Raw genomic sequence first — 25241 nt, forward strand, 5'->3', positions numbered from 1 at the left:
TCCACGTTTATTGAACTACTACGGCCATTTCTTTCTTACTCTGTCCAAAGCTACTGAGAGAGTTTTCTTTGCTGTAAATAATGCCCCGGTTATGAACATGAAAACGATCCAGAAATTGACCACAGTTTTTTTTAAAAAATGACATAGTGTCTGCTGAGGCCAAAAGCCTTACGAGAACCAAGTAAGCAAGCAAACAGACTGAGAATACTGAAAGCTGTCTTACCCACCTGCTCCTGGAAAAGGCACTTCCACACTTCTGCTTCTTTTTTTCTCTGTTCAAAAAATGCACAGAAGATTTCCAAGGCACTGCAATCCATGGTGAGCTGGAAAGAGCATAGTGCTGAAGCCAAAGAAGTGCTGGGCCCATCAAACATGCACTCATTTGACTTCAGGACGATGCACATCAGTGCGTTCTCAGTTCTCATGCTGCAAAATGGGGTAATAACACTTACCTCTTAGTTTTGAGCCTGATATACAAATGAAGGTTTGGCAAACAGTACTTAAACAAGGATGTGAGAGTACAAATTCCAGCTATGTGAGGAGTCCGCTGGACTGGAAACATGGAGTCCAGATGGAGCCCAAATCTATTACCAAAGAAGCTCAGTAAAGGGCCCAACTCCACTCAAGCCCAATACATATCTGACATTTCAACTACCAATGTGGTGACTCATTTCCTCCTCTGCTTATATCTGTGGTCAATCAGCTCATGTCTGTATTCATGGGTGTCATCAATTGGTGTCACCCTGGAGTAGGAATTCAGTTTCTGCTAGACATCAGCGTTTAAATACTATTTCTAGCATGTGTAGTCTTAATTTGTTTGATTGATTTATTATTTTTCAAAAGTTCATCAGGCAACAGAAAGATGTACTTGTTCCTACATAGAAAAAAAATATGCCAAATATATCAACACATCCATTTTATTAAATAGGTTATCAATTAATCCTTTTAGTGAGTAGAATGCATAACTATATGATGTGACTACCTTTTAATTTTGATTTTCTTACATTAGTTAAACAGTAGGAAAAATATAGACCTAATAGAAAATCATAGCTTATGTAACCAGAAAAAATAGACTCATGAACAATTATTTTTTAAAAAATACATTTTATTGATTTTGTACAGAGAGGAAGGGAGAGAGATAGTTAGAAACATCGATGAGAGAGAAACATTGATCAGCTGCCTCTTGCACACCCCCTACTGGGGATATGCTGGCAACCAAGGTACATGCCCTTGACCGGAATCGAACCCGGGACCTTTCAGTCCCCAAGCCGACGCTCTATCCATTGAGCCAAACCGGTTTCGGCGTGAACAAGTATTTTTATAATAAATGTCATCTATTAGAGTTGCAAATCAATAATAAATATTGCATTATTTTTTCTAAAAAATGTTGAAGAATTTCCATTGGAGTTTTTAAGTCTATCTGATTTCTTAATATAAAAATTTCAGTGTTTTTCTATTCTTTTTTTCTAAAAGCCCCATTGATCCAAATACAGAGAGGAAAGAGGACTTGGGTGTTACAAAGGCCATGTGAGATTGTCTGAGGGATCCTCAAAGCAGATTCCTTTGCAAATGCAGAGGCCTCTTCTCCAGGTGATAACACCCACACCTCTTTTCTATAGATGTCCCTCTAAGCCATTGTTTCTAATGACCTTGGCGTACTCCTTGGCTGACGTGTAAGGGACTCTGGGTCTCGCTGGGTCTTCAAAATCAATGTGGAAGAAACCGAATTGTATGCTGTAACCCTGGGTCCACTCAAAGTTGTCCAGAAGAGACCATGCGCAATACAATTGAAGGTTGACTTTATCAAGCTGGATAGCTGAAATTCAAAAGAAAAGAAACTATTATTAGGAAACATTTCTAGGAAAGTTTGATGAGAATGCAGACAAAATTCACTGATGACCAGTGTGGGCATCTTCCTAGCACAGGAGGTCACAAAAGGAAGAGAACCAGCCTCTCAATCCCCTTTTCTGATTTATTGGTTGAAGAAGTGAAATTACATCTACCTAATAAAAGAGTAACACGCTAATTGACCATACATTTACGACACTCACCAGCTAATTAGGAGTGAATATGAAAATTAACCCAAGGAAGATGGTGGGTTAATTTGCATACACAGGCATCAAGTGGCTGGAGGTGGGGCAGGATGCAGGTGTTCCGCACCACCCCAGCCACTCCGGACTTCTGAGCAGCATGGGAAGGTGGAAAGGAGGTTCCAGGCAGAAGCAGAAAGGTGAGTCTGGTAAAGGCACTACCAGCAGCCAGAGGAAGGGAGGCCCATTCTTGCATGAATTTTCATGCATCAGGCCTCTAGTATTGTTATAATTAGTGGATTATTTATTCATTTAGACACTTGTTTTATTTATTCACTGGAGGACTGGTACATGAAAATTCGTGCACTCGGGAGTCCTTCAGCCCAACCTTTACCTTCTCACAATCCAGGATCCCTCAGAGGATGTCCAACTGCCAGCTTAGGCCTGCTCCCTGGGGGATTGGGCCTAATCTAGCAGTCAGACATTCCTCTGGCAACCCAGGAGCACTTGAGGGATGTCTGACTAGTGGCTTAGGCCTGCTCTCAGGGCATGTTAATTGAACATCCTTAGCGCTGCTACAGAGGTAAGAGAGGCTCCTACCATTGCCACTGTGCTGGTTATCCATGAGCTTCTGGCTGAGCTGCATTCCCCCTGTGGATGTGCACTACCACCACGAGGCAGCACCTGCATTGAATATCTTCCTCCTGGTGGTCAGTGCATGTCATAGTGATGGGTTGTTCCTTGTTCATTCTGCTGTTACGGTCACTTTGCATACTACCCATTTATTATATAGAACTAGAAGCCTGGTGCACAAAATTCATGCACAGGGAGGGAGTCCCCTAAGCCCAGCCTGCACCCTGTCCAATCCAGGACCTCTTAGGGGATTGTCTGACTGCCGGTTTAGGCCTGATCCCAGCCTAAACCAGCAGTCGGACATCCCTCTCACAATCCTGGACTGCTGGCTCCTAATCATACACATGCTTGCTGATCTGATTGCCCCTAAGTTGCCCCTCACGGCACTCCCACTGGACTGGTCACCCCACACGGCCTGCTTGTTCAGTCATTTTGTCATCCCTCACTAACCTCACTGCTGGCCTGATCATAGGCAGCCATCTTATGAGGGTGAGAGTGTTAATTTGCATATTACCTCTTTATTATATAGGATTCCTTTATTCAATACACATCTTTTCAATGACTATTACTTCTCAGACACAAAGAAACACTCACACACAACTGAGTTTCTTCCTGGTACATAGAATTACATTCAGTATCTATGTATAGTTTCCAGATAATCCTGAAAGCCCACAGGTAAATGAAAGAGGCCATAATAACATGAGTAAGGAAGCCAACACTTATCTTGTGATCAAATGGAGACATGTATTATAATTCTGGGAATAGAACCTCCAAAAATGAAAGGCCAGCACACAATGCTGGCTATGTCTGTTGTCTAGACTGAGTAGGCAAAAAATGCAATGTCATGTCCTTTGCTCCACATCTAAATCTAAAGTGATGCTTAAGCCCTCTAAGAGCCAAAGCAATGAATCCCTCCCCCCAATATACATGTGCACAAACACAGTATTCTATGTAATTTCATTCATGGATGCCACACAGCTCACCTATGGACTCTATAGTAAGATACCAACATGTGGAGAATTCTCTAAGCAGTTTTATACTGAGTCCATTATTTTAGTCACAGAAATGAGCTCATTTTTATTAGTATTTTAAGATTGATAAACTCTGAGGTGGTGTAGATCTTTCCTTTGAGCATTTTTGTAAATGAAAATAATGAACCATATATATAGGGTATACTCTTATCCACTTCTCAATTCAAAAACTAAACTTAAAAGGGAAGTGTATTTTATAAGATAGACATATACTACAATAAGTTGGGTGAAAATGGACATTCATCTAACAAGTCAAATTTTCATTGCCCTGGGGACTGCTTTCAACCAAAGAGACTCCTCTAGCTTCAGAAAAGTAAGACCCACCTTCAAATTTTTCCTTGGGTGTCAGTCTGTATTTTTCAGGTCTCTCATAAGCATATACAACTACATCTGTGATGGTTTCCAAATCTTCTCAGAATTTTATTGTTTTACTGTGGATATGCCATAGACTAATGGTTCCTGACAGTTCATTGATGCATAACCCCTGTACCTTTTTGCGTGGAGGCATGAGAAGTGCTTTACTTTTGAATGGCCTCTGGGCAGAAATGATTCCAACCAGACTGGCTCTTATGAAGCATTGTTGGAAGAAGAAATATATAACATTCAAGCACATCCAGCTTTGCAGGAATATGCATTTACTCGATATACCCTCTTCTCCTCCTTGTCCATATTGCCATGTGAGTCTCCTCCCCTCTCTGTCACTACAACCTGCAAAATACCTCTTTTTAAAAAATAATTTAAAAACAAAACAAAACAAAAACTAACAAGTTTTGGATGGTATATCCCAAAGAATTCAAACAACCAAAGGCAAATATCAGGCCAAAAAACAACCACCTCTTTTCACTGCCTTGTAATCCCACCTGGCGACATGTGAGGATCTGCATATTTTCTTTCTCTCCCTTGCAGAACTACTGCCCAACAAGCACGCCTGCTAGGTACAAAGCCAGACAGTTTCTGAAAACATGCGCAGTCCCACTGATCAAATACAAAAGGACTGATTCATGTGCTAAACAGGGGTCTAAAAAATGGTGCCCTGCCTGCTTGGAAGGGAACAAAAAGGAAATCTGGACAATTTCATTGTTAACTGCCAGGAGTTCCACAGCAGGTACTAAACGGGCTGAGTGACACTGGTGGATGTCTCTGCGTTTTCGCTGCAGGGACATTCAAGTGGAGAATTACTTAGTTAGGGCCTAGGCGCTGGCCTGCTGCGGGATTCCTTTGCGCTGCGCCACCACTGGGACAAATTACAAAAGCGTGCTGGAACCTGCGCGCCTCTCCCGGTCCAATCTCAAGAACAGAAAGAGACCGTCATCGCCTTTCCTGTCACTATGATTTATGAGGGTCCACATCTTAGCGGGGGGGAAAAAACACTTCTGTAAGTTCCCTTTCTTTCTTTAACCAGAGTTGGAGGCAAAGTAAACAGGGACTTACAGGAACTGTGGGTGGGTGCAAAGCACACTGGGATGAAAGTAAAACTCCCCATGGAGTCAGAGTTGGTTTAGAAGTAAAAGGCCAGTGGAAAGGGTCTCACAGCAGGTTGACTATAAAGACACAAAGAGAAAAGTATCTAATCTTGCTCATATGTTATAGCCTGAGTCAGTATTGCATCACATACACACACACACACACACACACACACACACACACATACACACACACACATCTATAATAATAAAAGTGTAACATGCTAATTAGACCAGATGTCCTTCTGGACGACCTTCCGGATGAAGGCTGGATCCTGGATGTATGCTGGAGGCTGGAGGGAAGCCTGGGTCCTAGGTGCCACAGGGAAGCCAGTGCCCAGTGCCAACAGCTCGAGGAAGGAAGGCCTACTCTTGCATGAATTTCATGCACTGGGCCTCTAGTGTGTGTATAACCAGTGTCTGCCAAATTGAAAAGGTTGAGGGCAGAGTCCTTCACTAGACTGCCCAAACTTCACACCAAATGCAAGTTCAAAAGTTTCCCCAAACCACTCTCAGTTTCAAAAATTTGCTACAAGGACCCATTGAAACTTATTATTCTCACAGTTATGATGTATTATAGAGAGGGATACAGGTTAATATCAACCAAAAAAGAGGCACACAGGGCAGTGTCTGAGGGGTTCCAAACATGAATGTCCCTAGTCTTCCCCCCTGGGAGAAAGGACCAGTTACCCTCCTGCTGTGGGCTGTGACAATGCACACAGGGTGGTGCTAACCAGGGAAGCCCACCTGAGCTTCAGTGTCCAGACTGTTTATTTAGAATTCATTGCATTGTCATGCTTGATTGACTGATGGCCAATGTAGATGAACTTGGCTCCCAGATTAAGGGGCATTGTGTGACTCAATGTTCCCCCCCCCTCAATCACCTGATGGGTCTTTCTGGAGTGACCAGCTCCCACTCTAACAAGGACTCTGTCAGGTATGACATAGATTTCCTCCCAGAAGCTAAGGGGAAAGGCTAATTTGCTCTCTAGGCAAAACTGCATTCTTTACTATACCCCTCTACCTCCACCCCCAAAATACACACACACACACACACACACACACACACACACACACACACACACCTTGTTTTAGAAGTTCATTGTTTCATGGTACTGGGCAGAATCTTCTCAGTTTACTGGTTTGTAAAGTGCTGTGATCATGTCTGTGTTTGTCACATTACAAAAGGCTAAAAAGTGGGCATTTGGTCTCAAGGGATTTATATCCCCCTGGTTACAAACAGAGATAGCCTTGTTTTTGAGATTGCCTGGGACTTACGGAAGATATCCACAAATGTGGCATAACTATGAAGCTATCAAACAAACGGCTAAGCCACAGGCCCAAGCTGCCGTGACAAGAACCAGTGGAGAGGTTCAGGACCATGTAAAAGGCAGCAGACCTCCCAGGAGAAAAATGAGCGAGATAAAACCCCGGAAAGGAGTGAGAAGAAAAAAAAAAAATACAGCATTTATGTTTCTGTTTCAGGCTGCACTATTTGAGCAAACTCTTCCAATGAAAGCAAGTAAACATGGACTAGAAAAATTTAAAGACAATCTTCAAAACAATGGAAAGCTGCCAGTTTAAGTAGGGAATTACCAAGCCAAAGCAGAAAGTAGACATTGAGATTTGTAGATCTGGCAGCTATATTTGCCTGAAGGAATTTTCCAGTCTTTGGAAATCAGCATGGGTGTCAAAGCACAGAGCCACACCATGTCAAAAATCTAGCATGTGACCTCATACCCATAGAACTCAGATCCCCAAGGACTAAACTAGCAGGAGAAGGATGAGCCTGAAGCAATGCAGTCATTGGAAAGACTCAAGTCAGCTGATGATTCAGAGACCATCAAGTTTGGGTGTTGAATTAAGGTGATCCCAGACTGGTAGTACCCCCAGTGCCTGGACGATATTTATTTAAATTTTTTCCTGAAGACATATATCTAAATTCTAAACTTCCAATTGTTATAAATATTTTAAGTGTAATTATCAGACAAATATAACCAGACAGATATGGAAAAATGATGGCATTAAAAATTACTAGAATTAACAGACAACAGAAACAAACCCACAAAGATCTCAGTTATCAGGATTGTCAGACAAATTATCAAATAACAAATCATATTCACTATGTTTAAATCATAGAGACCAACTTGAAACATCATCAAGGTTCAGGAGTCATAAAATGTGATGTGTCAGCCCTGGCTGGTTTTGTTCAGTAGTTAGAGCATTGGTCCCACGACCAAGGGTTCATGGGTTTGATTTCTGGTCAAGGGTATGTACCTCAGTTGACAGTTCCATCCCTGCCCTTATTCCAGGGTGCATGTAGAAGGCAATCAATGGATGTGTCTCTCTTGCATCAATGTTTCTCTCTTTTCCTCCCTTCTTCCCTCCCTCTCTCCCTCCCTCTCTTCCTTCCTCCCTCTCTTCTTCTCTTCCGGTCTCTCTATTAGTCAATGGAAAAATATCCTTGGGTGAAGATTAGCCAAAAAACAGTGATGCAGCAGATTTGGGATCTGCATGCTTGGGTTTGAATCCCAGAGGCCACAGTTACACAGGTGAAAGAGACATGTTGTTTCTCATGCTGTAAGGATTGAGTGTGATAGCATGGACCCAGCACAATAACTGGCCCATGGTGGGCTTCTGCTGCTTTCCTTCTGGCAACCCCTTAGGAAAATGAAGAATACAGAAAAACATACTCTGATGTGTTCTCCCCCTAAACATTTGATAAAGTAGAAATTGGATTTACATAAAAATATTGGACTGTGTAAAAGAGGGAAAGGAGTTACAAAGACAACATTCAGTCTGATAAAGGTGAGTTTAAGGGTGAAGGGACTGATATAAACAGACTACATACATCTGAAAGCAAAGCTCTTTATATCAGTTGACAGATTTATTTTTTTCTCCAGACTAACATATCCAAGTCATGGCCTGACTTCCCACCTCACTGAGTCCTGAGGAATGATCTTGAGACCTCCCCCAAAGCACTGAGTTTTAGGAGCTCAAGTTCTCAAACCTGTATGATGTTAGCTGAGCTGGTGCATTCTGGGGATTAGCTCTTGAGCAGCAAATCCTATCTCAGATGTGGACAAACTAGTAGAGTGGGAGTGAGTCAAGATAACATATCTATTATTGATTTTAGAGAGGAAGGGAGAGGGAAAAATAGAAAGAAACTTCAACAATGAGACAGAATCATTGATTGGCTGCCTCCTGCCCCTACTGGGACTGGGCTGCTGGCAACCTGGGCATGTGCCCTGATCAGGAATCAAACTGTGACTTCTTGGTCAATGCAAGATCTTACCCACACCGCCTGGGAAAGATCCTTAAGTAGTATGTAACTAAGTCAATGTCATAATAAGTCCAAAATACAGGATCAAAACAACCTCAGATTAAAAGTCAATGGAATAGAAACATCTGAGACAAAGACACAGGCGTTAGGAGAGGTCTTGGGAGTAACTGCAAAGGGTCATGGAATATCTTCTATTTGCGTTAATTTATTGCTATATGTGTGCTGTGGAATAATCATGATATTATAAAGACACAGAGTCAAAGCAAATGTCAAAACATCTCAAAGTGTAGATGCTGACCACTTGAACTATTTGCAGTTACCTGGGATATAGCTTAAAAAGTTTACTGGCCCAACCTTGTAAATGAGAATCTCTTGGGTTGTGTTACGGGCTAAATTCATATATTGAGTCACCAACCTTCAGTACCTCAGCATATGACCCTATTTGAACAGAAAGTCTTTAAAGAGGGGATTAAGCTAAAATGAGGGTGAGCCCCAATCCAACGACTAGTGTCCTTATAACAGAAGAGAGAGGTACCGGGTGTGATGTGCACAGAAGGAAGAGTGAGGACACAGCCAGAAGATAAATATCCCAAAGCCAAAAGAGGAGACCTCAGAAGAAATCAAAGTGATGATACCTTGATTGTGGACTTCCAGCCTCCAGAACAATAAGAAAATAAATGTATGTTGTTTAAGCACATACTCTCTGGCACTTTACTATGGCAGCCCTATCAAACTAATAGTATAGATTTTTGACCTGAGGATTTCTGTTTATCCTTAATAAACTCCTTGAGTGATTTTTATACTTAATCAAGTTTGAGACTCTTAAGTATAGAATAAGCTCTGATAGTCCACTATAATTTTTTAACACCATTTGCAACCCCAGTGGCATAAATATTCAGGCTTATAAATGTGGAAGAATATCCCTTAGCTCCTCTCCATAAGAGTCATAGCCAGAGGATCTCTGGGCAAAGAGACACACCAACTTTCAGAAATGGATAGTTACTGAGAGCCTAAGGTGGAGAAGCTGAATACTCAGAGTTGGGGGAGGGGAGTGATATCAAAATGCCTTTCATCCCACTGCATAGTCAAGGCCTAGCCCTATTCCAGTAGATTGAGAAATCCTCTCCACTCATCATGTGTCATGGGATGGTTGACTGACGAAAAAAAAGATTTGCCCACTAGAAATTTGTGAATGTAACCTTATTGGAAAAAAAGGGTCTTTGCAAATGTAATTAAGGTGAGGATTTCAATATGAGTATCCCAAAGCCAAAATAGGAGACCTCAGAAGAAATCAAATTGCTGACACCTTGATCCTGGAGATTACCATGGTTAATGGTGAGTCCTCAATCCAATGACAAGTGTCCTTAAGAAAGAAGAGAAGGAAGGAACACAGGGAATAGAACAATGCAAAGGCAGAGGCAGAGACTGGAGTGATAAGTCTACAAGCCGAGGGACACCAAGGCAGCCCCCAGAACCTAGGAGAGAGGCAAGGAACACAATCACCCTAAATGTCCAGAGGGACCCGATCCTGCAGATGCTTAAATTTCAGACTCCTGGCTTCTAGAACTGTGAGAGAATATGTTTCATACACTTATGTTGTGCTAAACCACCGCATTGGTAGTTGTTTGTTAAGGCAGCCCTAGGAAACATGCACCAGCGGTTGCCAACTAGACTCAGAGTCCCACACCAGCCACCTGATTTTGCTGATGGCTTATGAGAATCTCTCTCAAGGCCTGTCAAAGGCAGAGAAAGTCTTCCCAGGACACAGTTTGAAGCAGATTTCCTGGCAATTGCTCTGCATAGTAACTTTAAATAGGTTTCCCTGCGTTTGGTTATAATGCACAAGAGCACTACACTACAAATTGGAGGGCAGCTTTAACTGAGTAACAGTTCCTGTAAGAGAATTCTTTATTTTGTTTGTTTGTTTGGATGAAAAAAGAATTTCCCCCCTTTCTTTGGAGAAAAATTAAGTAAAACCACCTCAGAAATATCTAAACATAGAAAATGCAGAATAAGCTACCCCCCGCCCCCAACTCCAGGTGAATGCTAGTGGCTGGACAGCATCTGTGAAAATGCCCAAATCATCCCTGCTGGCACATGGGAACTACTACAAGTAGCAAAAACTATGACTTTCTGAAAAGAGTGTCTTTGAAAACCAAAGGCTACAATTAAATATTTTATAGGAAAATGCCAATTAACTAGAAACAAGCCGTACAGATTTCTTAATTATCTGTATTGCTCCTTTTACTTACATTAGACTTTGGGGGAAAGAAACTGCAAATGGCAAGCAGTTGAAAGGGATCATATAAAACTAACCGAATTATAAAGCTGATCTGAGGATAGCTACACATTCAGTGCTATATCATAATTACTCCGTCATTCTTACTTTTACAATTACTTCTGTTGCAGTTGAGAAGTTCTATGGAAATCAAATTTCTCAGCGAGTGAAGCTCTCTTCCACCAGGAAGGATTCCATTGTTTCCCTTCCTCTCCCCTCCCTCCTTTCATCCCTCCCTCCATCTCTTCCTTTTTTCTTCCTTTCCTTCTTTTCTCCCTCCCTCCCTTTTCTTTATTTTCTTTTGGGACTTACTTTCCCCTTCTATAAAATGCAGGTCTTAGTATCTTCTCCCTCAGATTGTGCTGGGTATTAAATAAATTAATATGTATAAAGTTCACTTATGAACTAGGTGAGCACTCCATATACACCACTTGTGTTACTGTTGTTATTTCTCTCAAAGTCTGGAAGGGCAATGGATGAGACCTATTTTATCTCTTCCTCCCATCTGGCTTCCAACAGCTTTCAGAGGATGCATAGTCAGCATAAAATGCTCAGTGCTGAGAACCAGAGAAATCAGGGCATCAAGGGAAAGTCTAGCATCTGGGGCAGGGTTGTGCTCTGTGGGAATGGGTCAGCTGTGGGTCATGAGAAATAAATCATTAAAGAAAATGAATTGAGAGTGAAGCTGCTAGTGCTGCTGAAGTTCCTTTTTGCCCCAGAGTGGTCAGAAGTAGGGATGACATCACTCAAGATGTCTGGGACCCTATGTAATAGCCACTCTATATTTATCAAATATATATATATATATATATATATATATATATATATATATATATATATATATATAATGGTGAGGGAAATGCAAAATCCCTGTTCTTATAGAACTTAATAATCAATGCATATTATAATCCAGTTGCCATCTGTGAGCCTTTAATGACATGTGCAAGGTATTATGAAAGGAAAAATAAAGAACATATTCACTAATATTTATTGAGCATTCAGGTACTACTTGAAGGGTGTCATGTATGCATGCATTCATTCATTTGATCTTGATAGTTACCCCATGAGTTAGACAGATGGGATCATTGTCCCCATGTTACAGAAAAGGGAATTGATTCACAGAGAGGTTGGGTAACAACAGAGTCTGCAGGCCAAGTCATGCCACTACTGAGTCTTGACAACAAGTTACAGTGGAAGATGCATCTTAGTCAGCAAGGGTGGGAGGATGGGGTGAATGAAAGAGTTTCCTGGATGAACTAGAGCTGAGAGCTCAAAAATTAGCTGGAATTCTCTACTACAATCAGCTAAGAATTCTTTCTTAGTTGTAACAGAAGATGACCTTGGCTGATGAAGCATAGAAGGAAAGGGTCAAGCTGAAGAACGAGGCTCAAATATACCTTTAGGAACCATGTTCAAAAGCACACCACAGAACTGGTGGGTGGAAGAAACTGCTTTTAATTGCGAATAACACACTGATCACTAAGTCCTTCAGAGAAAGTTGTTGCCATCTGGACAACTTCTGCACCAGAAACTGGACATTACAATCACTGTCATTCTCAAAACATGGATGCTCTGCTGCCATCCTCACCAGCACAAAGGATACTACCTTCCTCAAGCTGTTCACTTTCAAATTATATTCTCACAAGGATAAGTCTGACTGGTAAAGACTAGCTCACATATCTGTATTCTTGCTCCAAAGAAACTTAGGGAATGTCATCCTTTACTTTTCCTAGACAAAACTCATAAGTTTGGATATTCTTCAAATGTAGCAAGTATATTCAACAAGTTATAGACAGACAAAACACATGACATTTTTTTTTAACTAAATGAAGAAGGACAACAGGATTCCCCCCAAAAAAAAGAAAAACATGTATGAAAGATCACACATGGGAAAGTTCCCAGCACATGTAAGAGACTTAGAGAACACAGTTTAGTGGATCATAAAGAATGTAAGAAATGCCCTGGCTAGTGTGACTCAGTCAGTTTGAGCATTATCCCATGCACCAAGAGGTTGTTTCTTAGATTCCTAGTCAGGGCATATGCCCAGGTTGTTGGCTCAATCCCCAGTTGGCAATGTGCCGGAGGCAGCCAATAGATGTTTCTCGCTCATTGATGTTTCTCTCTCTCCCTCTCTCTTCCTTTCTCTCTCTCTCTCTCTCTCTAAAAATAAATAAAAACATCTTTAAAAAATATTAGAAACTTTTGGAAACAGAATAGAATGGTGTTTACCAAGTTCTGGCGGTGGGGGGAATGGGGAGATGTTGCTCAAAGGGTGCAAACTTTCAGTCTGAAGATGAATTAACTTTTGGGGAACTATGCTCAGTATGTTGATTATAGTTAACAATTCTGTATTGTAGACTTGAGAGTTGCTAAAAGACTAGATCTTAAATGTTTTCATAACAAGAAATAAAAGGTAATTATGCAAGGGATGGAGGGTGTTAGCTAATGCTACAGTGGGAATCATTTCTCAATATGTAAATATATCAAATCAACACGTTGTACACCTTAAACTTATACAATGTCATCTGTCAATGATATCTCTAAAAAGCTGGAAGAGGAAAAAAAGGAATGATTGGGATAAAGCCACAAAGCAAAGGCTGAGACTGTAGGTCCTTCTAAATTTTTAAAGGTTTTGATCTTTATCTTAACTGCAATGTCACTGAAGGAGTTTAAGCAAGAGAATCACTTTGGCTAATTTGCATTTTTAGATTACTGCGACCTCTGTGAAGAATAGACTTGAGTGTAGCAAGAATGGAATCTGAGAGAACTTTTAGGAATGATTGTAATAAATCACAAGGGAAATGATGGGGGTTCCTCTGGGGTAGCATAAGTGAAGACAGAGAGAATCAAATGGATCCAACAGATAGATAAAATTAACAGGACTGAACATTTCACTGGAGATCAGTGGTGAATGGAATAAGGTGGAAAATTTAGCACAATTTAATGGATAACAGTATCAGTTTCTGAGGTAGAAAACTTGGTCATAGAGAAGTTAGGAGAAAAGGCAGGGAAGATAATAAATCAAACTTTGGTTGTGATGACATTTAGGTATTATTTTTGACCTCCAAATAAAGAGCGTAATAGATAGTTGAGTAAATAAATAAAGATTTCAAACTAGAATGTGTGGTGGAAATGTGAAATTTGGAATTGCCATGTAGATAAGGTAATTGAAACCATATTGTTGAATAGAATTTATAGAATAAGAAAACAAAACTTTTGTGCAAGGGGTATGATATTCCATCATTAAAAATAAGCTTAAAGAGAGATATTGAGGAGGGTCAGAAGTGTCCTATGTCCTTGACCTGATACAACCATAGGTGATACATTCTGTGGATGGAATTTGATCAAAGTCACACACTAAAAGAGGGAAATTTAGAAATGACTTCAAAGTTCACAATCCTTATATCAGAATAACATGACAATATTGCAAATCTAGAAAGATTGCAAATCTAGGACTGACGGTGACACCTAAGGGTCAAAGTCAATGTAAGAAGTACATAGTCAGAACTAATGGAGAGCATAAAGTGGGTGGAGAGAAGGCCAGCACCTATAGCATCAGTCCCCTAAGAGCAATATCCGGGTATTGTAGTGGAGGGAAAATTCTCAAGGCTTCTCCATGTCTTCTATAATCCCCTTATATATCCCCAGGAAAAATTCAGGATCAAAACCAGAAACTTTCTTCCAGAGAGAAATTTAATAATTTTTTAATTTTTTTAAAATATATTTTATTGATTTTTTTACAGAGAGGAAGGGAGAGATAGAGAGCTAGAAACATCAATGAGAGAGAAACATCGACCAGCTGCTTCTTGCATACCCCCTACCGGGGATGTGCCCACAACCAATGTACATGCCCTTGACTGGAATCGAATCTGGGACCCTTCAGTCCACAAACCAGCACTCTACCACTGAGCCAACCCGGTTTTGGCTCCCAGTGAGAAATTTAGTGGATAGTAATCACACCAGGTGTTTCTGGGATGGCAGTTTTAAAGGGACTCAGATTATATTGAGCCATGTCCCTCCCCTCTCCTTGACACAGTACTAAGCTTGAATGGTGGTTCCTTGGTCCCAGAAATCCCTTAGGTACCATTGTAGAACGCCAGAGTAAAATAATCTATCACATAACCTTATCCCCAGGCCCGAGGTACACACTTTGGAATAGCTATTGTTTTTAGGCTATAAGAAAATTGATCCACTTGTATCTAGAAATAGCCTACCTGTAATAACTATAGTCACCAAAGTCTAGCCCTCAAAGAAAGTAACTGGGCCTCAGATAGAAACATCAAAGTCCTGTATTTCCATACACAGGTGAATCGGTTCTAGGTTCTATGGCTCTAGCAGTGGAAATATAGGCACCATGGGAGAATAAAAATGACATACCTCCATTTAAGGGCAAAGAAACGTCTGTACTTTTGTTCTAAAACTTAAGTAAAACTTTAGAACTGTAATTTGTCAGATTGTATCCTAAATAAATGGACTAATATTAATACACCCTCCTTTCATTCCTCCTTACAGCCACAAAATACTTTATTAAGTATCTATTATACACCAGTTAATGTTTTTAGGCAGAGTGATTCTCACACAGGGAGATAAATTCAAGGTAGAACCTGCCTCAAGGTCAAGTAGTCAAGTAGAAGAGCAAAGATGCCACATCCTAATAGGTTCCCTGCTATGTGCATTCACTCAACACCTTTATCTTCCCTTATGTAAGATGAAAAAGACATGAAATTAACTATTTGTTCAGTGTCTGCCTTGTATTCCATACTCTAAGCTCTATATGGGGGCAAGAAGCACAAGGATCTTATATTCAAGAAAGCCTAGCAAAGTGGCCAATGAAGGACAGATGTTTAATGTATATTGCTTAAATAAACAAATGACTACAAATAGATACAGAATACTGAGCATACTGTTAGCAATATAAGAATAGGCACCTTGGATGAATAAATAGAGAAAAAGTAGTTCTCAAGAAAGCAAGATTATTTTCTTGGCCAAGTTGACAAAATTCAATTTCCCAAATTCACCTTGCCCCAATAAAGTGAAAGGAATGTCTTCTTCCAATCTGTTCAACTCACTGCTCATTTTGTATGCTAGAATATCTTTCCAGGATCACTTGACTCCAAGATCATGTCCCTTGTCAGTTACTGATATTCCTATACATATACAATAAATGCTGAATAAATTATATTAATGCTCCTTAAAAAGCCATTCTCAGAGGAGTCAATGACACCTTTTGTTAATGACAAAGGGAGAAGAAGCAAGCATTAGCAATAAACTCACCACAATAACACCACAAAAACACTTGTACTTGTATACAGCAGTCATTGTGATTGCATAGAGTTGAAAGATAGAAAAAAAAAAGGTGAGTAATAAAGAGGTGAGAAGAAAGAACGATATCTCTTTAAAATGCTACTCTGTACCTTTGCATATTGCTGGCACTAAGTTCAAGCCCAGGTGGGTACACTTTCCCCAGATTGCATGTCCTAGCCTACTGTACAAGTCTCACTAGTCTGCTTTTTAAGGACAAGGAAGGACACTGCTTGGTGATGTGGCCACAAGCTGTTCAGGGAAGAGACTTTGCTCAGCACATTTCAGCTACTGAGCAGGGCCGGGTTCGCTTCAGAGAGCCACAGAAAATAAATAATCATGCAAAAGCAGATTTGTTCTGATCGGGCTCTGACAGCTGCTCCGAGAGGTGGGTCCTTGCAAGCCCATCTTTCAACGGTGAACTGACCCAAAGATCCAGGCAAGCTCCAGACAGGACCATATGGCCTGGAATAAAAACATATTTCAAACTCTGTTTATTATGCATATCTTTCAAAGGTTCACTTCTCTGTGATGAAACATTGCACCTGCAAGGCTTTAATAAGCTTCCCAAGCAGGGCAATTATAAAATTGCAGGCACCTAAAGAATTTGTCTTCCCTTACACTTAGCCATGCACTGCCCACCAATGACTGGTCTCATTCTTTTTAATTATATAGGCTTGCAGTCTTTTGTAAGCTGGATCAATACTTATTCACATAATAAAATTCCTCATAGACTTCAGAGTGAAGGCCATGAAATATCTGTCCTTCTAAACTTTGGGGACTCCAACATTATGGCACATAGAACCTTCCAGTCTTCCTGAAAATAAAGCAGCCAAGTCAATCATGCAGCCCTGAAAAGACAGGAGAGCATTTGACATGAACCTACACTGAGCTTTATCCATCAGCAATGGCAGGGGGAGGAGGGGACATGAATGGTTCCCCTTTACAAGTGAACTCTGTGACTCCACAGCTGGTCCAAATATCTGAGAGGCACAGCTTGTTCATTATTCACTCAACAAATATCCACGGAGCAGCTATTATGCGCCAGACTCCAGACTAGGTATGGTGGTTCAGAGATGAATAGCACGCAGTTTCTACCCTCAGGAGTTGAGTGTCTCACTGATAAGACAGAACCCAAAATCACTTGTTTGGGAATACAAAAGGACACTCAGGGGGTGAGTTAGCTCTCCAGGGAAGTTCAAGGACAGTTTTACAGGGGAACAGACATCTGAATCAAAACATGAAAGAAACATGAATTCACTAGCTAGTTAAGTAATAGAAGATATGAACCATATCAGGGTTAGAACTTTGTGTATGTGTCAGTTTTAAAGGCTCTCCCAAGGCCACAAACAGGGTGGTTCAGCTTGATGCTCTGAATCCTATTTCTATTTCAGTATCTAATGAGCTTATGCATGAACAAGACAGGTGTGTTTGAGGTTGTTCACATGATTCAATAATGGTTATAGAATGGGAGCTCTTGTTGGTCTATTGTCACTAAAATGTCTTCAGTGTTCTTCCCAAACTAAGAGTCTGCACAACATTCAGAACTCTTTTAATTCTCCACCCCAAAACAGTACTCAGAGGTATATCTCAGGATTTTAGAAATTGATTTTATGAAAGATGGGTTAGTTTACTCATTATAAAGAGTGATGGAATGTGCTGAAACTGGTTTGGCTCAGCGGTAGAGAGTCGGTCTGTGGACTGAAGGGTCCCGGGTTCGATTCCGGTCAAGGGCATGTACATTGGTTGCGGGCACATCCCCGGTGGGGGGTGTGCAGGAGGCAGCTGATCGATGTTTCCCTCTCATTGACATTTCTAGCTCTCTATCTCTCTCCCTTCCTCTCTGTAAAAAATCAATAAAATATATGTATTTTTTTAATGATTCTTTAAAAAAAAAAAGTGATGGAGTGGCTGAGTTTCACCTGCTTGAGCCCATGGTCCCACATCAAAAGAGCCTTTACCCAAATGATTGGTATCATGGTAGGATTATATCATATTCAATCTTCAAAGTTAAAAATGCAGGACCAATAATGGTAGATGAATTAAAGGTTTTGACCATGAAATTATATGGTAGTTCTGAAGACATGTAAAAGAAGCAATTGTAGCTTCCTACAGGTACAATGACACCATCAATAATAAGATGAGCTTTTTTGACTATGAGTATTGATTTGATAAGTTCATGGGGCATCAAAAGAAGAAAGGGTTGAAGGGAGGAAGGGAGGGAGGAAGAAGAAAGGAAATAAAGAAGAGGAGAGGAGGCAAAGAGGGAGATAGGAGGAAGATAGGGATAGAAGAAGGAAGAACAGAAAACAGGGAGAAACATCAATAGTATCTATAACTGTGTTTATCTTTAGGCACTCAACAATGGCTCATAAGTATGTTGCCAGGGCATTATCTTTTAATTCTTTTCAGACTCAAGGAGAATAGCAGAGTTATTACCAAAAGATGGCACGTGATACTGCCCAGGTACAAAGAAAATGGAACAAGCTTAAAAATTATGTTCCTCACAACAGCCCTTAAAGATCAATGGTGTTATGTCCATTATATGGACACAGAAAATGAAGTTCAGAGAAAGTAGATGTGTTCAAAGTGATTAAGGAAACAGGTAACAGAGAAAGGATTAAAACAGAGCTGTCTGTCCCAAAATCCATACTCTTCCCAAGACCCTATCATGCCCTTTTCCTGATTCACTTTTATTAGAGTTCACATCTCTTCTTAGGAGGTAAAGAACAGCCATTGTTTTCTCCTCTGTGTTTATTCTTTGAAAGACTGTTGATCACAGCTGTGTAGGTGGCCACAGCAGATGAGTGTCAGCAGAATCTGGACGAATGCCGGACGCTGAGCATGTGACTGACAGCGGCATGCCCAACCAGTGTCTCTTTTCATTTGACCTCACTGTCTCTCATACATCATTTAATCTTTCCTCATTTGGGGAATTAAGAAGACAATACTATTTCAAAGAGGCATCAACATAAAGGGAGAGAGAGTAGAGAATGTATATGGAGGTTGAAAATCTTATATTTTACTGTGAACTGCAGGCAGAGAAAAACATCAAAGACAGATTTTTATTTTCTTTGGCTTATGCCAGGATTCTGTAAGTTTCTTTTTAATTTTATTTTTTGTTGATAAATATTGGCTTGTTTGGACTTTAATAAATCCACTATTTTATGAGTTACTTCACTAAAGTTAAGAAAACTTACAGATCCCTCTCACGCTCAATCTTTTATTGACCACCTCTAAGAGCAACATTCCTGACAAAGGAAATGGTGACTTTACTCCCATTTTGGAGCTAATAAGAGAGCAGTATTTCAATTTTCTGAAAGTAGTAATTCACATTCACTGTTTTAAGAGTTTTATATATGCATATTTCTTTTGCTCTTTCCAATAATCCTGTAAGTAAACTTCTTATTATTTCTATTTTACAAGGTCAGAAAAATGAGACATAAAGAGACTATGTCACATGCCTAAGGTCACACATTGGATAGTATACCTCAAACATGGATCCTTTGTAGGCCTCTTCTAGAGTAGAATGGATTAGCAAGTTAGAGATGGTACTTGAAGAATGATAATATTATCTTATTTTCTTTGAGAATGATATTTATTCTTTCATTCAATCAACATTTATTATTTTTAAGATACTAGGAATATAGGCACAAGGAGAATATGATTCTTATCCTTAAGGACTCCTCTATCTTATAAGGAAGTGAGACATATAAAAGAGTAGCTATGATATAGTGTGATCAGGGTAAACACTAGGTATCAGAGGCCACAGAGGAAGACTCCACTTCAGTGAATTCTTTAGGGAAAGAGGATATCAGAAAAGGCTTCTTTGCAATAGGGGATGCTAAAATAATCTTGAAGGGCAGCTAGGAGATAATAAGGAGTAAAATGCCAGAAAGCACACGAAAAAAAGACAAGGACATGTTCTGGGAACTACATCTAATTTGGTGTGACACAAGGCATCCATAAAGGTAAAAGGGCAAGGATGACCCTGGGGAAGTGCGTAAAAAGCCACCTCATGTGAGACCTTGCTTGTCATACTAAGAAATTGGAATTTTATGCTGAAGGCAATGAGAAACCACTAGGGAGGTTTAAGTAGGGGGGTGGGAAGTTTGAATTTGCTCATTAGAACCATCTTTCTTCCAGCAGACTTGGAGACTAGAGGTGAGGAGGCCAGTTAGGAGGCTGCCAAAGCCTGATATTTAAGGAAATTCCAATGGGATAAGAGAGAGGGGCCAGACTCTAAAAATATTAAGAACAATCCAATCTTACAGGCCAGGAATTGGGAGAAAGAGTTTATGATGACCTCAGTTTTATAGCTATGTCAACTGGCTTAATAAAAAATATAATAGAAGGATCAGGTTTGGGCAACTCATAGCAATAAGAAGATGATGATGCTTTAAAGTTTGCCGATATAATGGAGAGATTTTATTTTATTTCTTTAAACAACCCTATGAGAGAGGTGTTCTCTTCATCTCACATGAGAGCATCAACTAGAGAGATGTAGTGACTTGTTCACGCCCCCAAAGGAGAAGAGGGAAAAACTAGAAGTTGAACCTTTTCTAAATCTCACTTTATTCCCACTACATGACCTGATATATGTAATAATAGTAACAAACTAATAATGATGAGAGTTAATATGTGTTGAATGTCCATGCCCTCTTTTAAGAACTTTATGTTTATCAACTCAGTCCTCACAACTACAGCACACAGTAGACATTATATCTCCATTTTATAAAGAAAACAAAGAGGTGCCAGCAAAAAACTGTATCAGTTTGGACAAAAATCAGCCTGAAGGCATATCTCCCTTGGGCAAGGTTTAGTGCCATGGCAAACACCTTTGTATTTCTTATCAGAGACTACAATTCCTTCAGAGCCTATGGGTTAGGGGAAAATACAGACACAGGCCCTGACTGTTTTATTGTTATTAAATATATTTTTATTGATTTCAGAAAGAATGGATAGGGAGAGAGAGATAGAAATATCAATTGGTTAGCTGAATTCTGCATGCCCCGCACTAGGGATCAAGCCCATAACCCAGGCATGTGCCCTAACCAATACTTGAACCATAATCTCCTGGTTCATAGGTTGATGCTCAACCACTGAGCCATGCCAGCAGGGTGGCCCTGACTGTTTTAATCCATATGTGAAAGATGGGGATAATTTTCCCCCACCTAACCCCCATTTCTTTCAGTGCACAGGTGAGGATACCCAGGCCCTCCTTGCTTCTGAGAGCCAGTGTTAGGCTCCGCTGATCCAGGGTGAGTTTTCAATAAGGAAGCTTTTTCCAGCACCATTAGTGTGGTGTGCTGTGCTATCCCAGAGCAGGGTTAACAACTCTGGGCATCATTGCTTATGGCATCAGGCTGAAAAACAGCCTTCCCTAGGACATTACTCACCAAAAGCCCATCAGCCAATTACTCAGAGCCCGTTCAGGAAATGAGCTTTTCCTGGGTACTAACTGGAGCCCTGTGAAAGTAAACTTGCAGTGAGAAGCTGGCTCTTTGTGGCCACACTCCTTTCTCCACAGCACTCAGAATCAGGCATGTTAGGAAAAGCAGGATGGGGGAGTAGTACAGCCACAAGCTCTGAGCCTGGACCGCTTGGTTCAGATCCCAGCTCTGGTATTTATCAGCCATGTGGCCTTCAGTAAGTTATTCTGTCCTTAGATTCCTCATCGGTAAAAGGAGGACCATAGGACCTATTTCCTGGGGTTCAAGGGGCTGAAAATCAGGTAATGCACCCATGTCCAGCACATAGGAGCTACTCAGTAATGTTAGCTGGTGTTATTTACTTCCCTAGCATATTTATGTAGAACAAAGCACCTTAATCCAAGGAATTGGACATAAAAATATATGAGGATTAAGATTTATTTTAATCAGGTTGGAGTTAATAAATGCACTCAGGCAATCTGTGATGTCTGCTATACCTTTCATGTGGCAAATTAACATATGTTCTATTATTAGCTTGTGTTACTATGTTGCTAAATGACTTTTCATGTACCTAAGCATTAATTATCTCATCAATTTAATTGTATGCTTCTTGAAGACAGGTTTTATGTACCCTCATGCTCCCCCACCCCCCAAGAGCTTCCAAACACTCAACAGATATTTGTTTGTTGGCTGATGTCCTTGAGTCAATTTCCGTCATTCCAGATGAAAACCCCCTGGTGAGTTAGCACTACTACCTTTCCTTTCAGGTTAAAAGATACTTGTCCTTTCAGGTTAAAAGATCTCAAACTTTTTAACCTCTATTCATGCTTCAGTGTCAAATTAAACATACATACAGTTAGATACACAGAACGTGATAGTAATAAAATAAACCAAGGCAATAGCTTATGCTACTGAGCCACAGGTAGTTTATTTTAATAATAAGGTTCAAGTAGATGAATACTAAAGCCTTAGGGTCTTAACGCCCCTGGAGTTGGACACCAATTAGCTCAAAAATTAGAATACACTGAAGAGTAACTTGAAATTCTGCCTGAATTATTGTAATTGTCACTAAAGTTATGCAAATTTGATCAAATAGTTTTATTGTCTATGAAGTTTTAAGTATATTCTAGTATGCATGAAAAAATAATTTTGGTGTTATTAAAACATCATTAACTCAGCAACCACTTTATAGGTCTGAGTACTTCATGATTATTTACAATTATAATTGTCAAGGTAAACATTGAAAGTAATAACTTCATAATGTGGTAAAAGCTAACTATTAATATTTATTCTATTTTAAAAGTTTAAAAATATAAGTTGATTTGTTTAAAGAAAAATTTTTTAAAAAGGTCACTTATTTAAATAAGCATAGGTAACAGTTGAATGGAAAAGTCAGAACTGCCAAAACCAGTTTGGCTCAGTGGTAGAGCATCGGCCTGCGGACTGAAAGGTCCCAGGTTCGGTTCCAGTCAAGGGCATGTACCTTGGTTTCGGGCACATCCTCGGTAGGGGGTGTGCAAGAGGCAGCAGGTCGATGTTTCTCTCTCATCGACATTTCTAGCTATCTCTCTCCCTTCCTCTCTGTAAAAAATCAATAAAATATATTAAAAAAAACAAACAAAAGAAAAGTCAGAACTATACTTTCAGGCCTGCCATTCACACAGAGTTAGGCAACTGGTTAAATTACTCTTTATTATCAATTTCCTAAGGAGATAACTTTGTACTTTTAAAAAGAAAAGAAAATCCTGAAATATCTTCCTTTTTTAAATGTGATCACTTTCCCGATTCCACAAGCAGAAACAGATACAATGCAACCAACTAATTGACAGCTGAGTAGATTTAAAACTATGTCTGAACACTGGACAATCAAATTATGCAGTTGCACAATAGCCAAAAATTAAACCAACACATAAATGCCATTTATGCAATATTATTAACACAAATAAAATGTACACCTACAGTACTGTGCATTAAAAATAACTTCTCCCACATCAAATAATAGTATTTTGCTATGCCAATCAAATTAAACCACTGGAAACATACAGAAAGAAAGCAATTCTATAATGAACCTTTGAAAATTATGGCATTTATCATGTTCAAAACAGGTTAATTACAGTTGTAAACAAACATCCTTCCAAGTTGTGGCTTTTGTTTTCTGTTTTCTTTTCTGTGCTGAGAATGTACTCAACATAAATATTCTGCAATCTGGCCATAAAACCCTTTTCTACCATCCTGCATAAATTAAAAGAGAAAAACAAAAAAATAAATCAAATATAGATACAGAAAAATAGATATAAGAATAGATATATTCAGTAATTTCTCACTTAACATTGTCATAGCTTCTGCAACTTTAAGCAAAAAGACATATAATTAAACCAATTTTACCATAAGCTAATTGATATAAACAAGAGTTAAGTCTCTTATGGCACCTCAACAAGATAACAAAACAAATTATTCAAGGACCTACTGTGTGCACGTGTGCACACCCACTCACATAAATCTACATCTCCACAAATAATCCTACTGAACCCAGACAAATTGAATGGTATTGATTTTCAACAAAGGTACACTAAATTCTATGCCTGGAATGAGAGTCTAAAAATTCTGGTGAGAAGTTTTTATAGAAAAGATTTATAGAATTTTCCAAGTCTGAATCATGAAGAAATACAAAATCTGAATAAACCAATTACTGATAAAGACATGAAATCAGTAATAAAAACCCTCAAAAAAAAAAACTTCCCAAAATTCCAGGACAAGAGAGCTTAACTGGTAATGTCTACAAAACATTCAAAGAAGATTTAATACCTACTCTTCTCAAATGTTTCCAAAAAACTGAAAGGAGGGAAAGGCTCCCAAACTCATTTACAAAGCCAACATTACCCTGATACCAAAATCATACAAGGACACCACAAAAATAGAAAATTACAGGCCAATATTCCTGATAAAAGTACATACAAAAAATTTCAAAATAATCTTAGCAAACCAAATCAATAATACATTAAAAGTATTATACACCATGATTAAGTGGATTTTATTCCAGGGATTCAAGAATGGTTCAACATCTTCAAATTAATCAATGTGATGTATTATATTAACAAAGTGAAAAATAAATGTATATGATCATCTCAAAAGATGTAAAAAATTATTTTTAAAAAATCAACATCCATTTATGATTTAAAATAAAACTCATAATAAAATAGGTATAGAGGAATTGTATCTCAACATAATGTAGGTCACATATGCTAAGCCCACATCTAACATTATATTAAACTAGTGGCCTGGTGCACAAAATCCGTGCATGGGGGGGAATGCCCCTCAGCCCAGCCAGCACCCTCTCCAATCTGGGACCCCTTGAGGGATGTCCGACTACTCACTTAGCCAGATCCAGGTGGGATCAGGCCTAAATGGGCAGTTAGACATTCCTATCATAATCCAGACTACTGGCTTCCAACTGCTCACCTGCCTCTGCCTGATTGCCCCTAACTGCTTCTGCCTGCCAGCCTGATCACCCCTAACCACTCCCCTGCCAGCCTGATCAATACCTAACTGCTCCCTGGCTGGCTTGATTGCCCCTAACTGCCCTCCCCTGCTGGCCTGGTCACCCCTAACTGTCCTTCCCTGTAGGCCTGGGTCCCCCCAACTGTCTTCCCCTGCAGGCCTGGTCTCTCCGAACTGCCATCCTCTGCTGGCCTGGTTATTCCTAACTGCCCTCCCTGTTGGCCTGATTGCCCACAACTGCCCTCCCCTGCAGACCTTGTCCTCCCCAACTTCCCTCCCCTGCAGGCTTGGT

General features: G+C 39.9%; 1 protein-coding gene across 1 annotated transcript in view; it reads right to left on the bottom strand.

Moving 5' to 3' along the window:
* Positions 1-1387: 1387 nt before the first annotated feature.
* LOC118708294 (cytosolic beta-glucosidase) overlaps positions 1388-25241 on the bottom strand; it is a 119287-nt gene continuing 95433 nt past the window's right edge. Inside the window, exon 6 of the mRNA XM_036419503.2 lies at positions 1388-1816. Coding sequence (XP_036275396.1) covers positions 1614-1816 — 203 coding nt within the window. The 3' untranslated portion in view covers positions 1388-1613. The remainder of the gene's footprint in view (positions 1817-25241) is intronic.

Source organism: Pipistrellus kuhlii, unplaced genomic scaffold (assembly GCF_014108245.1).
Source record: "Pipistrellus kuhlii isolate mPipKuh1 unplaced genomic scaffold, mPipKuh1.p scaffold_m20_p_1, whole genome shotgun sequence".
NCBI lineage: Eukaryota > Metazoa > Chordata > Mammalia > Chiroptera > Vespertilionidae > Pipistrellus > Pipistrellus kuhlii.